At 39.9% G+C, this 15,519-nt stretch overlaps 1 protein-coding gene across 21 annotated transcripts; it reads left to right on the forward strand.

The window, feature by feature from the left end:
* The first annotated feature begins 41 nt into the window (after positions 1-41).
* Positions 42-15,458, forward strand: sh3bgr (SH3 domain binding glutamate-rich protein). 21 transcript variants are annotated; one of them, XM_005927347.3, is made up of 11 exons: positions 44-230; positions 2,225-2,410; positions 2,597-2,677; positions 4,771-4,845; positions 6,456-6,659; positions 7,152-7,181; positions 10,476-10,499; positions 10,922-10,948; positions 12,162-12,188; positions 13,788-13,849; positions 14,704-15,458. In XM_005927347.3, exons 1-10 carry the CDS (start codon positions 186-188, stop codon positions 13,803-13,805), a joined length of 717 nt encoding a protein of 238 aa, XP_005927409.1. In that variant the 5' UTR covers positions 44-185; the 3' UTR covers positions 13,806-13,849; positions 14,704-15,458. The 21 variants fall into 21 exon arrangements, with proteins under 21 accessions (XP_042078507.1, XP_042078506.1, XP_005927409.1 ...); XM_042222574.1 differs by having other exon boundaries at positions 6,456-6,644; XM_005927352.3 differs by lacking the exon at positions 12,162-12,188.
* The last annotated feature ends 61 nt before the right edge of the window (positions 15,459-15,519 follow it).

Below are 15,519 nucleotides of genomic sequence, written 5' to 3' on the forward strand. Positions count from 1 at the left end.
GGGCCGACCCTCACTAATGGAGCCTGGAGACAAAAATAACCGTGTGTGTGAGTGAGTGAGTGAGTGAGTGAGTGAGTGATCGCTGTGCTATGTCTCCGTCCAGGGTGTGCTCTAATAATAGAGAAGGCTGCCTGCTCCTTTAAGAGACCGCTTGTTGCATAGTCGACAAAATAAATTGTAGCAAAATGGTCATTAAAGTTTTCCTCGCGTCTTCGTCGGGATCCACAGCGGTAAGCTTTTTACTCCAAAGGATTTATTTCTCTTAAAGTGAACTTTTGTGGTTGTAACCGGCCAGGACTGTCACTCATACAGTGACACGAGAGCGTTAAACCTCGAAATGAATGTGACTTGACTTTTATTAGGCATATCTAAACACTGCAGGCAAGTGCACGGCTTGATTTTTGCCTGAGTTTACGCCTGAGAGGCTCTGGTTCTTTGTTTAATTGTCTCGCAGGTCGATGTGATTTATATGCAGAGCTTTCTAGAACAGGGGCTCCCAAAGGTGTTTTTTTTTTTTTTTTCTTGCATGTTAAGGACCTCCACATGCAGACGCTTGACGTCGGTGTCTCCCCCAAAAAGAGATTTAACATGAAACTTTAAGTCAGACTCGCATTGAGGTAACGGTGTGTATGTTAGGTGGGATGATAACAGCAGAGGGGAGGGTGAATTTATTTCTTACATCCACTTTTGGCCATGCTAAAGTGGTTGGGGCCCACTTAGCAGTGTTGTATCACAACACACACTACTTGGGGTTTATCCTTTGAGTGGACTTGTTTCATGCGGGTATGGTCATCTACCCGTATTAGCAGATGACACTCAATGACTGACCACAACAGTCCTCATTAACTCTTAGAAAATGCATCGTTGTTTATCCTCTTATTTGTCCCTTTTTCGACCCTGCTGTTTGTGTTTTTTTATTGATTTATTTTTTCATTTTTACACTTTTTATCAGTTTAAATATGATCTGTCAGCAGATGTAGATACAAGTAAAACGATCAAACATGAAGACATTCAACCTTCACCAGAGCCCAGAAACATGGATTATGGATTATTAACAGACCAAAACAGAAAACTATTAGTCATTCAACACCATATAACACAAGGATAATAGCATATGTTGGCATCTGAGAAGCTGGAAAAAAGCAATCATGTTGTGTTTCTGCTTATTTAAGGGCTTAAAATAAAATAAGATCAGATAATATACACTCAAGAGTCGCTTTATGAGGCACACCTTGTTAGGTCATAAAGGGATGGACAGGGTCAGCAGCAATCAATACTCCAGTAGGCTGTGGTGTTTAAATGGTGCCCAGTTGGTACTAAGGGGGCTAATTGTACTGAGATCCACATCCGTTACACAACCACCAGCAGCCTGAACTGTTGATAAAAGGCAGGATGGAAGCATTTTGTGTACACTAAATTCTGACCCTATTCGAACATTGCAGAAAAACTCAAGACTCACAGGACGAGGCGATGTTTTTAGTCTTCTGTTGTCCAGTTGATGAGCCTGTGTGAATCGTAGTCTCAATTTCTTGTCCTTAAATGACAGGAGTGGCACCTGGTGTGGTCTTCTGCTGCTGTAGTCCATTTGCTTCAAGGTTTGATGTACTGTGCATTCAAAGATGCTCTTCTGCATACAAGAGTTTTTTTTTTCTTTTTTCTTTTAGTTAGCATTGCCTTGCTATCAGCTTGAAGCCTCTGGTAGACCTCTGGTATCAACGATGGATTTCTGCCCAGACAACTGCTGCTCACCTGCTTTCTCATTTTGAGACCATTGACTGCAAAGCCTGAGATAGTTGCGTGGGAAATGAAATTAAGCCACAGCGTAAAACACAACCTGTAACAACTTATATACTATGATAGATGAAGTAGAAAAGCTCAATAAATATTAATAAAAAAAATACAAAATGAAAACAAGATAAGTAAAAAATACACAGAAGATAGGACACCTGTTACATAGACAATAATAATAAACCAAGTACGGTAAAAAAATAAAGTAAAACTCGTACTTCTTTTAAATTGTTGTCAGTGGTTTCTGTGTTTACTTAGTAGGAGAGGACGGGAAGGGAGCACTATGTAGAGCATCAGATGTGAATCCATGCTGTCATTTAAATAATGTTAGTTGATATTCCAAACCCCAGAATGCTGCAGCTGCTATCCTGAGGTTAAATATTCCAGGCTTCTCCTCATATACAATGCAATCAGGGAGGATTTCTCTGCCTCGCAGATCAAGAAGAAGCAGCAAGATGTGGTTGGCTTCTTGGAGGCTCTTAAAGTTGACTACACTCCACTGGACATCGCGTGCAATGAGGACAACCGCATGTGGATGAGGCAGAACGTCCCTGAGGACAAGAAGCCAGCCAACGGCATCCCCCTCCCCCCACAAATCTTCAACGAAGAGAGTTATTGTGGGGTGAGTATACATCGCATTCAGATACGCCAATGTTTTTAACTTGTGTCTACCTTCAGAATATTGAAAGAAAAGCATAGGAAATGCACTTTAATGTCTGTAATGGAACAACTGTAGCAACAAAGTTAAAATTGGAGGGAAAGTAAATTATTGTACCGGTATTGATTTAGATCTCTAAATCTTGTGCAGGACTACGACACATTCTTTGATGCCAAAGAGGACAATTTAGTGTACACCTTCCTGGGGTTGCCCCCTCCTCCTGGGTCAAAGGTCAGTATTATTTTCTACTGTATGTTGTGGAAAACGTATGCAAAAGCCACATTTCTTCTCTAATATCTCTAATCTTTTACTTCAGTACTGATACAACAGAGTTAGTCCAACAATTCAGCTTGGACTAATTCTGCTTTGACTTTCTTCAATACACAATATTCTTTTATCGATTGTATATGAATTACAACATTATGTTTTAGTTTTCCAGGTAAGACTTGAGAGTTTAAGGTGATTAATTTGAATCAAAAGAATGTCAGAAGAATAAATGCTCTTCTTTATTGTTATTGAAAGGTTTGTAATCAGATGAAATCAATGTATCCAGCTATCATTTTGGACACAAACAGGTTTAACTCCCTTCTTATAATGAGGGGGTTCCTATCATTTATGGCTCATAAAACAATAAAAAGTCTGAAAATACCATGATGAATTTTCAAAACTTCATGTGTACAACAAAATTCCCAATTAAATAAGAACATCTGTGCTGTCATAACATACAAGTAAAAACAAAGATGCAACAAATAGTCTGTCTCTTCCTTTATTCATATATTAAATAATTTAGACCACGTTTATGCTCCTCACAGGAAAATTCTTTCAGAACTTAGGTTGTGTGTACCTAGTTTAGGCTGCACTTTAGTCCATAAGTATTTGAACTATTACACGTTTTGTAGTTTTAACTCTTTGCACCAATGCAGTGGGATTTAGATCAGCCAAAATGTGATTGAAGTGCAGACTATTGGCTTTAATTCAGGAAGTTTAACATCAGTTAAGTGTTAACTGTTTATGAAAAACAGCCCTTTTTGTACAAAGTAATCACTTTTCTGATCTTCAAAAGTAATCGGACAACTAGCATAGTTTTAAATATAAGGATTGTTTATTGTTTTTTTTAATGACCTCCTGAAGTGTAGAACCTATGGTTATCACCAAATGTGGTGTTTCCTTGTTTAAGATGCTCTGCCAGCTTTTTACTGCAGCCACCTTCACTTGTTGCTTCTTCTGCATTTGATTTTGTATTTAATAACTACGAAGCTGCTCTGTTGGGTTGAGCTCAGATGCCTGACTTGGCCATTGTGAGTATCCGGTTTCTTTGCCTTGAGGAACTCATGGGTTTCTTTTGCAGCACGCTTTGGGTTGATATACATTTGCATTGTGAAGCTGTTTGATCAGTTTTGCAGCATTTGGCTAAATCTGAGCAGAGGGTGCAGATCTGTACACTTCACAGTTCATCCTGCTGCTTTTGTCAGTCACATAATCATAAACACTAGTGACCCAGATGTACTGGCAGCCATACATGCCCATGTTATAACATCTACAGTATTTCTCTCCTTCTACTTACTTTTTTCTTCCAATTATTCTTTTGCATCTTAGTTTCTGTTTCTGTCCAAAGAATTTTTTCAGAGCTGTTCAGGCTCCTTTAGATGTTTTCTGTCTCTAACCTGACTTTCTTGCTCTCGAGTGTAACCGGAGGTTTGCAACTTGTTGTAAACTTTCTGTATTTACAATTAATAAGGGTCTTGACTGTAGGTCTTGACAATGAGATGCCTACCTTGTGATGAGTGTTCTCGATGTTGTAAAGTTGTATTCATCCATTTTAGCTGTCTGTGATGTCCCTGGCATTTTGGTGTTAAGCAAGCAGGTGATTTGTGAAAATGAATCAGTTAATTACCTTTGAGACTCTGAAAATGGGGAAGTGTGTATAAAAATGGCTGTAATTGCTAAATTGCTTTAGTTAAACCACTGAAACGGAAGTTTAGCACTTCAATCATATCTTAATTGTTTGGTTTAAAATCCGCTGTGGAGGTAATTATGGCCCTAACTGTATTTATCCAAAGTTCCAGTCTTCATATATCTGCTTTTGACTGATGTGAGATTCGAACACATTTTTCGAAATTCAATTAATTTAAAATTTAAAACTGAAATTTGTTTTTTCTTTAACAATTAAATGTGTTGAAATGAGATGCAGTGGAACTTGTTTTGTAGGTAACCAGATCTGAGTGACTAAAAGAAACAAAAACATGCCGTGGACATTTTGGCAAGTTATCCGGACACTAAATGTCAACGCGATTGTGTTAAACCTGGTAATTTCCTTGGTACAGGAAGCAGAGCAAGCTGACAAGGATAACATTGTGGAGAATGGCACCCATGCTGAGGAAAACCTTGACGACACAATAGTAATGCCTTCATTTAGTCTGTGTTTAGTTTCTTTTCACCGTGTCTCATCTTAAATTTTCAGCGTCACTTAACAACTTTCCTTCTGTCCATAACTGGTGACTTAAAGAGATTCCTAATTTCTTCATGGCTGCCCCGTCTCATCTACCACATCGACTTATTCTGGTGTTGCATGAGTGAGAAATGTGAGCTCATAATAACACACTATTCTGATTTGTCATCATAACACTGTGACACTGCATTGCTGTGTTCAGACTGCCAAAGGGCTGTGAAGCAACCAGACTGTGGTATGATTGTGTGTAAATCGTAAAATTTGATGTTTTATTTTTATCAAAAGCATTTTTTTCTAATAGATATATTTAATAACATCTTTATTTCTGACAAGATTATTACCACGAGAAAATTCCTGCTAGTTCTCAGTTTACTAGAGCTTACCTACCGTAGCCCAGATTTCCCTTTCTAATTTCCCAAATTTTAGCCCCAAGAGTAACGATTTTCTGCAGCACTGATCTCTTGTCCTATTTGCAACAATATTGCATTTTACTGTTACATTTCATGTTCTTTATCATTTTTATCACAAGTTTATAATTTTAGTCTCTGAAGTAGGCAATGCTTCAGAAGAGTCATATGGCAGAGAAAACGTGACTTAGTAGTCAACAATTTACTAATAATATATTTAGGATTTCCAGTTACAGTATATATTCTCAATATGAGATCAATAAATTTTCATCAGTCTCTTCACATAAGAGACAAAGCCAAAAACCTGTATTGTAAATGATGACTGCGTTTAACTGTGACAGTCCAGGAACACTTTTCACATCGGCCTGCTTCAGAAAGACAGCGCCAAACTACTTTAGACCAAACCTGTATTTCTGGTTAATTGAACTAACAATGTGAATAAGATTTTTTTAGATTTAGCCTTGTAGAAGAATAGTTTGACATTTGGATAAAGATACTTATTGGCTATTTGAAAGAGATATAACACAATATGTTAAAAAAAAACCCATATTGTACCTCTCATATAACTGAGAATTTAATGTGAAATTATGCTAGTATTAGCTTAGCAGACATGGTAAAAACAGGTAATCTAGCAAATGAGTGCTTCACAATTAACACGTTACATTTGGTGTGTTTAATCTGGCACAGTAAACTTTTTAAACTAATGAATGTTGGACAAATACTGTTACCTGTTTTTCTTTGTTTGTTTCTTCCTTTTACAGGTTTCGTGTTAGGCTAAGTTAAGCTAATTTGCCGTTAGCTGTAACTTAATATTTTTTTTTTACAGAAAAGAGAAAAATATCTATATTCTCATTTTAAAATGTCAGTATTAATTTTTAGCATATCCAACTTTGGATTTGTTTTCTAACAACCTACACCTTGACTTTTTAGGTTTCCCTTCCTATTTTTATTTATTTTTATTTTTTTTTAACTGGATGACAACCTACCAGGATAACATCATTGTTTTGAGTTCATAAACCTTTCCATCTGATGAGCCAACCATCGTAATGCTGCTAAAGCAGTGCCTGAAGTAGTATATCAGATTTTTAATTTTTTTTATTTCTTTGTGTATTTCTTCTTTCACACACTATTGTTTACACCTTACAATAACAAGGTTCCAGTGGAGGATCGTAATGGGGATTCAAATAAAGAGGTGAAGCAGGCCACTGATGAGAATGAAGAAGGTGAGGGTGATGAGGAGGAACAGGAGGGGGCAGCAAAGGAAGAGACTGCAGAAACGGTAGGAGACGAAGCCCCGACAGTGAAGGAGGAGGAGGAAGCAGCAGTGGAAGAAACAGACGAGGTCACAGAAGACACTGTAATTGCGCCTTAACTAGACCCTAATCTCCCTTCGTTTTTCCTCTGCCTCCATCCTTGGAATGCCAATTTCTTCCACTCAGAACCCTGTTTTCCCTTTAATCTCCTCCTTTACTCCACATTTAAGGTTTCCCTCATTTTCAAGTTCCTGTCAACCTTGTATCTGCATCTTCTCCTCAAGTCTCCTTCCCTGGACTCAGTAATTTACTAATTCACCTCGCCGAGATCCCTAATCATCATTCTTACACGTCTCATCATTGCCAGTGGATGTTTAATTTATTTATTATTGCCTTTTTGTCAATTCCATTAGGTGTCTTATGTTTGGTTTTTGAGTTGATGACACAATTCACTTACTGTTAACTATCCTGGTCAAGGTGTGTTAGTATAGGGTCCCCAGAAACTCCTCACTCTGTCGTGTGTGTGTGTGTGTGTGTGTGTGTGTGTGTGTGGGTGGTCTCTGATGTCTCTAATGCTATCTTATCTCCACTGTCAGGAGGGCCAAGCAGAAGAGGAAGAAGAGCAGGTGAGATTATCTAAAAAAATTCACGTAACACTTATTTCACTATTTAATAGGGAACAGTGCTTTATTGATGTTTTATAGACACAATACACAGAAACAGCAGCAGTTACTATCCCAGCATTTTTAATAACTATGTGCATTCAATAAATGACATGTGTACTTCATCTTTTTTATTTGAGAGGGAAAATAATTTATTAACATACTGTGCAACGCATGCAGAATAATTTAAGCGGGCGCTTATTAATTCTTTCTTTTCTTAGCAGTCATTGCTGGTTTAGACCAGTCTTCACCTTTACCCAAACACGTGTACTTGCCAGTCATTCAGACTTTCGGACACTGACATGAGCTAAACTTATAAAAGATTTCTAAAAAGTTTTGGGTCACTTAAATTTTATTTTATTTTATTTTTACATTATTTTGGATGTAAAATTTTGTGAAAGGAGTCTGCTAGAAGGCAGTGAATCTCACTTCTGTCCAATGGCAGCCATAGCCAGGTGAGTTGTTGAGGATAGATTGAACTTTTCTATCGGTAAGCACTCCTGTTTCTGCTACTGTTAGCTGCTGTTAGCCAGTGTTAGTGAAACTTTCTTTGAAATTGACCTAACATTATTGGGCTTGGACACTAAGTTTATGAGAATACATAAAATTGTTGGAAAATTGAATTACACACTTATTAATGCATAGTTACAACATTCTGGGTTTTTTGAGCATCAAATAACTTCCAAAAATGAATGATTATACCTCCAAAGGAACAATTTAAATTTGGCTAGTCGAGTATGTGAAGCATTAGTCTGCATGAGTCAGTTGCAGTCTCATAACGGCCCCAAAAGAGCCCTTTTCTAAAACTTAAGTCTTCTTGTTCTAAAAAACCAGGACTATTCCATCCAAGGAAATGGAGACACCCCCCCCCCCCCCCTAAATTTAAGATCCTTAAGACTTCATAGCAGAGAGTTTACTCTGTTCTGGGAAGATTTCTGTATATCTCTTTGGAGAAGATGCAGTGAGCTGCTATTCTGTGATAACAGAGTGACCAGTCCCTGAGTTGCTGTGGGAAGTGACTTAGTTTACTGTAGGAAGCGTGGGGGGAAGGTTTCCATATTACTTTAACAAACTGCTCTGCAAAGGTGTGTTTAATGAAACCAGAGTTGGAAGGATGAACTTCTCATTGTGGGTAACCTTGATTTCTTCACTGTACTTTCTATTCATTTAAAGATTAAGGCGAGTCTTTGAAAAATGTGAATTTTTCTGTGTGACCCCACACTTTTGAATAGCAGTGAAAACATGCTGTACCACCTCCCTCACTCTGTGCTTGTCAAGGCCAGTGAAAATTTTTCTCTCCCTTTGTCTCCCATCACTTTCACTATTTACAAAAATCTGAGTGCTTAAGAATCCTCTGCTATTTAAAATATGTCTTTTAATCTTGTGCAGTGTAAACACTTATAATACGGGGTTTTAAAGCAGTTCTAACTGAGATAGGCTGAATGCAGGTATAGCTCAGTAGGTAGAGTGGTGGCCCCATGATCGGAAGGTCGGGGGTTCGACTCCACTGAACGGCTACCCTGAGGTACCCCTGAGTAGGGATGGGTACCGGTATCTGGTGCCATTACGGCACCGGTTCTGACATAAACGGTAGTAACCAGACCGAAAAGCAGCGCACATTTCGGTGCTTTATTTCGGTGCTTTTTTTCCTGAGATGTCATACACTTTGGATTCCAGCCAATCATTTTACCTTTGCAAGCGTAGTAGGCGGGCCCAGGTACGTACGTTCTTTTAGAGCAGAGCTACAGATTAAAAATGCCCAAGCGAAGCGGTCAAAGTCTGGCTGTACTTCACAGCAAAATATGCAAACTCAGCAGCCTGCAACAAGTGCTTTAAGGTGATACTGTGCAAAGGAGGTAACTCCTCGAAACTGATGAAACACCTGGCGACGTATAGGGTCTTTTAAAAGCCGAGAAATGCGGCGTATTTGATAGCTTGCTGCGAGACCTCACATTGAGCACATCTACTGCGGGTGTGATGCGTGTTATCGGACCCGGAGTTAGCAACATCCCCAAAAAACCCGAAGAGTAGAGTCCTGGCCCCTAGCCCTGCCAGTGTAGCAGATAATGATGAGGCAGCGACTTCGGTATAGTTATGTGTCGAGCTAGCAGACATCGTTCTTCTCTGCGTGAGTAGCTTAATGTTGTTCGTGTGTAATTTACGTTGAGTAGGCTAACCACGTTATTACAATTAATGCATGTAAGGTGAACTAGCAAACACCGTCGTAGTTACATGCGGCTGTCTTCTTGTTTGATGGCAGATACTCCCTTCACCCTGGCCAAAAAGGCTAAAATGACCAAAGAAAAAGTGGAAAACAGTTAAACATGAGAGGTTTTTGGACAAAGTTTGTGTTTTTTCCATTGTTTAAGCACTGCTTCCAGCCAAGAGTGATACCATATATGCCCCATAGCTGCAGAAAAGGCTAACATTGTTATCTTTTTACAAAAAAAACAGCTGAACATGAGAGGTTTTTGGACCAATTTTGTGTTCTCCATTCTTTAAGCACCGGTTTAAGCACCGGCACAGTTTCAAAAGTACCGGTTTGGTACTGGTATCGGATAAAACCTAAACGATACCCATCCCTACCCCTGAGCAAGGTACCGTCCCTACACACTGCTCCGCGCTGCATTGGTGGCTGCCCACTGCTTCACTGGGTGAATGGGTTAAATGCAGAGGAACTATTTCCCTATGGGGACTAACACATACACATTAAAAAAAGCTGCCTAATTGACTCACGCGTTAAACACCAAATGACTGATCTCATTTAGCATTTCAGAGTTGATATGTTTTTTTTGAGTTCATGTTCCAGCCCATCCCTCACCTGACTCATTTCACACAGGCTAGGTCAGGGGGGTCAAACTCAATTTACATTGTGGCCAACATACAGCCCACATACAGTTTAACGACGCATTTAATCCCCTTTAATATAAATTAATTTCAGTATTTCTCAGGTTTTATGCACAATAAAGAAATGCTGCTGTAGTAAATGCAAGAATGCTAAAAGGTCTTTATCTGTAGGAAAAGCAGCAAAACTTAGTAAAATACAGTTTAAAATCCAATATTTATGCCTTAATTCACATTTCCCCCAATGAGCTTGATTGAGGTCTTTGCGGGGCTGATTCTGGTCCCCGGGCCTTGTGTTTGACACCCCTGGTCTAGATGCATCAATATCAGAGCTGTGTCTGCTGGTTCCTCGTGTACACAAACACACACTGTATGACATTTGACTCCTTTGCCCTCTTGGTTTGCTCCCTCCAGGAGGAAGAGGATTTGCAGTCAGAGGTAACTGTGCTTCTCTGTTCGTCTCTTTCTGTGCGGTTCCTCCATACAGTCATCAGCAGTGTGGGTTTGATGGTGCAGATATCAGGGAAGGTCGTCCAGATGGGTTTGGGAGGGTCTTGGTCTGCCTTTTAAATTGCCAACTTTGAAGACTTCACCTGTCTACCCCTCTCTCTGCTCTCTCTTTATTACGATCTCCTCAAGTTTTTTTTTTTGACCTTTCCTGTCTTTCTGCTAACATCCCGTTCCTCATTTCTTCCCAGTTTTCTAGCTGCTTCCTGACAACTTCGACTGTTCCCATAGTTTCATTTGAAATCATAAGACATTTCCATACCACATGCCTGTTGTGCTCTTTTGCTCCCCACACAGCCGGCTGACCTGCTGCCTGTTACTTTTTCTTTTTCTTTTTCTTTTTTTTTTTTTAGGAGGAAGAAGAGCTACGACAGCTTGAGGTAGATTCATGTTTTATTTTAAACTGCTTCTAGCCTTCCTGAGTTTGTCTTGTTTTTTTCTTTTTGTTGTTTTTGTTTAGTGACTCATTACTTTGTCAGATTATTAATCCCTTTCACACCTCAAGCATTCCTTCAATGATTAGTATTTCACTATTTGTTAGCATATTTTGTCTTTTGCCAGAAACAATGAATTGGTCGCCTCATGTCTGTGATAACAAAGGGTCAGAGTAAAATGCTAAAAGACCAAAAAAAACAACACAAGTCAAAGTCAAAGACGTATCATCCAGAGTGATGATTAATACAGCACCTGAAGTAATTCTCATAAAGAAATGACCAATATAGGGCTCATTAAAAAAGACAATCATGGTAACAATGTAATAATCCATTTTCCTCAGTTATGTCATTATGTTGAAAGAGTGCTTTGTGGGCCTTTTTTTGCCCTGGATTTTGCCTGTCAGGACACATCCCCAAAACTTTTCAACTTCATGTGACCCAACTTTCAAAAAGCAAACTCACTTGCTTTCGCACTGTTTTTCAGTCTGCACCCTGTGGACAGGGTTTGAAGTCTGGTGAGTCAGCCCAGCCGGTTTTTCACCCAGCGTTGCTCATCTCAAGGGTAGCTCCTCTAAAGAGTCCACACTTTAACCATTCCCTAAATCAGACTCTGCCCCCTGCAACACACCAACACAATGAATAATCAGTTGGTTCAAAAAGTTGTTTAAAAAAAAAAAAAAAGTCTGGTTCTAAGTGCTGTGTGAAAAGGGCTCTGCTTCTCAGAGACATTCCAGCCTCTGCTTGAGTTTACGCTGCTTATGCTTCAGTGCTTCGCCCTGCTGTTTTTCCGCTCTTCCTTCCCATCTGTTTTGTCCTTGTCCAACCTCTCTTGCAGGAGCAAGACGAACAAGGCAGTACTGTAGTTTCTGGTGGTTCTACTTTTTTTTTTTTTTTTTTTTTTTTTTTAATTAATTAATTAATTCCTTTAAAGCTTGACAGACTTGCCCTTCTCTCCCTTTCTCCTTCTTTCTTTTGGTGTGCTGCATGGACTTTTAGGTCCACTTTCCATGGACATGCCTGCTGGTTTGCAGCATGATAAACCTGATCATATTTGACCTAAACCTTAAAGGTGGATTTCATGTAGTAACAGATATGCGAGTCACATATGGACCATAATGTTGGTTTCTTTTTCAAAACTGCCTGATTTCGTGTTCCACAGGAGGAAGAAGAGGCTGAAATGCAAGAGGTATATCTGGATTATAGAATCTTTGTATAAGTTTTGCACGGTGTGAATCACACAGAGACTGGGATTTTTCTTTTCATGCATGATCCGATTGCAGAGAAAGACTGTGTGCACATGTTCAGGCGAACTCTCTCTCCTCAAGATCGTACTTGTCATTGGTTCAGTGAATATTGTGTGCAGTATAACTCATATGGCCTCAAACAAGCCAGGACAAAGATGAGGTTGTTCAGAGTTGGAGCAAACTTTTATGAAACTTTCACAGAGAAACATTCTGCAAGTCTGCCAAGACGTTTTCACTTTTTTAGTTTTGATACCTAAAAAAAATGCTTGAACGTTCTGTTGTCTTCTTTTAAAACTTGGCCTGCACGCACGTGAGGATAACTCGGACATGTTTGGTTTTGTTGTACTGGGAGATGGGGCGCACTGACTTGACAGGATGACATTTTTTTTCTTTTTAAAGAAGCCATGGCTTTTGTTCCTTTTTTGCCAAGAGCAATCTGAAGAAAGTGGACGTGAAGTGGATGTGACAAGTTTCAAAGAAGATGGAGGAGACGGAGCACATCTTGTTCTCATGCAATACTCAGAAAAAGAAAAAACATTTCACGTTAGACGACACACTGCGTTGTTTCCAGGCTTACTGCTCTCTTAGTTTGGGTCACCTGTTGGAATAAAGTGGTTGTAGGATCGAATAATAGATAACCTCGGTGAGCGTGTTGTTTACTTCAAAACTAACCAGGAACAGCATTCGCGGCTTGAGTGGTAACACTTAAAACACGTGACACGCAGTTTAACCTCATCTTACACGGTGCGCCTGCTTAAGCACCACTCTTGTCTCACTTAGGTCATCTCATTAAAAACAGAACTCCATCACTAGTTTCCTCAGTTTTTTTTTCCGACCCTGCTGTCATCACCACTGCCCACGCTTGACATCTTCTCCATTTTTAACCCATCCTTAACACAGCCACTAACATGGGAAGTCGTCTCACCTTCTCCCTATTTAAGCCATGACTTCACATAGCCCCTCCCTCTTCTTTTTTTATTTTTATTTTTTAATTTTTTTCAAAGGAGGAGGAAGAGGAAGAAGAAGAAGAGTTGGAAGAAACACAGGTAGTATTACAGCAGTTTGTCACATGTGGTCTTCTGCCTGTGCTTGCCATGCCTGGTCCAGTGTTGTAAAGAGGGAAGATCTTTGTGTGCGACACAAACACACATCACACATCTTGGTAGCTCACTCATAGTAAAGACTGTGGTTTTTTTTTATTTTTTATTTTTTTAAATTGCAATTCAAATAGTTTTGTTTTATTTATGCAACAAACTAAGAAACAACTGCAGTCTTTCCACTTTGAATCCCACAAATCCTTCTCCGGTTGATGAGACGCATCCAGGTAAAAGGTTTAACAACGACAGAGTCTCAGCTATCATTGGGATCTTTTTTTTTTTTTTTTCTCCCCACAAATTAAAGCTTGCACCGTTAGAAACATTAGAATAGAATACACAAAGGCACTTTAAACAGATTTTAATCCGACCTTCTACCACTGCCACGTGTCTCTGCTTTCTCTGTGTGTGTGTTGGTTATCAATACATGATTTTGTCTTCTAACAGGAGGAAGAGGCGGAGTAGTTGAAGCTAAGCGATGCTGATGATGTCGATTTACTGCTCTCCAGGTAAAACCCTCTGCTTTTCTCCGGTGCTTCTGCTTTACCACTGGAGGGCAGTGCGATGTTATGTGGCTCGGTAGAAGAATGGATAGAAACTTCAGTGTGTTGCTTTTCTCTTTGGCATTTATGTAACCAGATTAATTAAAAAGATAAACTTGCATTCAGTACAGATTTTTTTTTCCTTCTTTTTTTGTGCTTCTTTGACCCTGTTAACAAAGCTCTGTGCAAAATACAATTACGCAACCTGTATTATATGCATGATGCAGTGGCATGCATTAATATCTAAAACAGGCAAGTTTTTCATTAAAGCGCTAAGATCCTGCTTACTTCACCTTGGTGTTTGGAAGGAGTTATCTTTTTAACCTGCACTTGCTGCAGCGTGTTTGCAGAGGACTGCCACTGTTGACTCCTCTGCAAACCGCTTCAGTGGGTACACAGCATGCCTGGGGATCACCTAGATCCACCACCAAAGCATCTCACTATCCCCTGTTTTTCCCTCTGAGTCAGTGGGACTAATGAAGATATTTGTGGTGATTAAAAATTCTAATCTTCTTTTAGCTCTTTTGTGTGTTTAAGGCCTCTATGTCCCACTGAAGGAATAGCTTTAGAGCTGGCCCTGAAAGAGTGGCAGTGCCCACTCTCCTTCCTCCCCTCCCTCCTCTCTAAGCTGTGCGCCAGCCCCTGCGAGCCCCTGTCACGCCTCGTTTGTGAAAGCTGTTAAGTGAGCTTCAGAAGTGCCTCAGGAGGTGCCGGCACGCTGGGTGGCACAGGCGTGGCGATGGTGGTGTCTTCCTCAGCCACCACGGACAACTCAGTAATGTGTGACCTATTTCTAGTCATCTGTTTTTCTTGTGTTGCAGCCCGAAGGAGCCTCCCCTTCCATCTCTTCCTGACCCTTGACACTTGGCCCGCCCCCCTCAGCCCCATCAGAAAGCCCCTCTACGTCTCCGCAAAGCAGCACATGACCCTACTGGAAACCACTGGTCATGTGCTTGAAGGCTCCATCCCAGCTGAAAACGCCTAACCCACATTTGCCTTACACCCTTCCCTGTTGACTGCAATGTTGACTTAATTTTTATATTTTGCGTGTACAGACATACTGTAATGAAAAACGAGCAAAGTAGCCTAGCGGTGTTGGTGTGGTTGTTTGCCATGAGCAGCTTTTTGTAAAATGCACAGTGGTTTTGTTAAACTCAGACCCTTTTCCCATGTTGTACTTGTAGAAGTTCTAGTTTTCTAACACAAAAGGCCGACGACCTATGAAGAAAAAAAAAAAGAAGAAGGAAATCCTGGCATATCCTAGCTTGTGACTCCTGGCTTGTAGATTCAAAGTGTCATAAGTCACTCTTTCATAACAGTTCTGTTCTTGTGCTCCTAACTTCATGCCTTATCTAACGGCGAGTGTGTAAATTCAAACTGCGACTTCTAATGGCAGCGAGAAAGGAAATAGACACATGCTGCAAGACTGCAAACCCCTCCACCACCGCCACAGCTACTTCTGCCAGAAATGCTGTCTAATCAATGCACTTTGTTGAACGAAGAGTGAGATGTGGCTGAGATGTTGGAAAAGAAAATAAAGTGGACTCGTAAAAACATTCTCAGTGGATCTTTATTTAAACTCTTTTGTTGGCATATTTAAAGAAGAATGGGCTATTGTGCATGTTGGGGAGTGTAGG

Source organism: Haplochromis burtoni, unplaced genomic scaffold, assembly GCF_018398535.1.
Source record: "Haplochromis burtoni strain Fernald_Lab_line unplaced genomic scaffold, NCSU_Asbu1 Contig_88, whole genome shotgun sequence".
In the NCBI taxonomy this organism is placed as follows: Eukaryota; Metazoa; Chordata; class Actinopteri; order Cichliformes; family Cichlidae; genus Haplochromis; species Haplochromis burtoni.

Bases quoted from the DNA above. Each gene is read 5' to 3' on its own strand.
- sh3bgr (XM_042222572.1), top strand. From the start codon at position 186: ATGGTCATTAAAGTTTTCCTCGCGTCTTCGTCGGGATCCACAGCG. The intron at 231-2,224 runs GTAAGCTTTTTA...TCTGCCTCGCAG, and splicing joins CTTCGTCGGGATCCACAGCG to ATCAAGAAGAAGCAGCAAGA. The intron at 7,182-10,475 runs GTGAGATTATCT...TGCTCCCTCCAG, and splicing joins CAGAAGAGGAAGAAGAGCAG to GAGGAAGAGGATTTGCAGTC.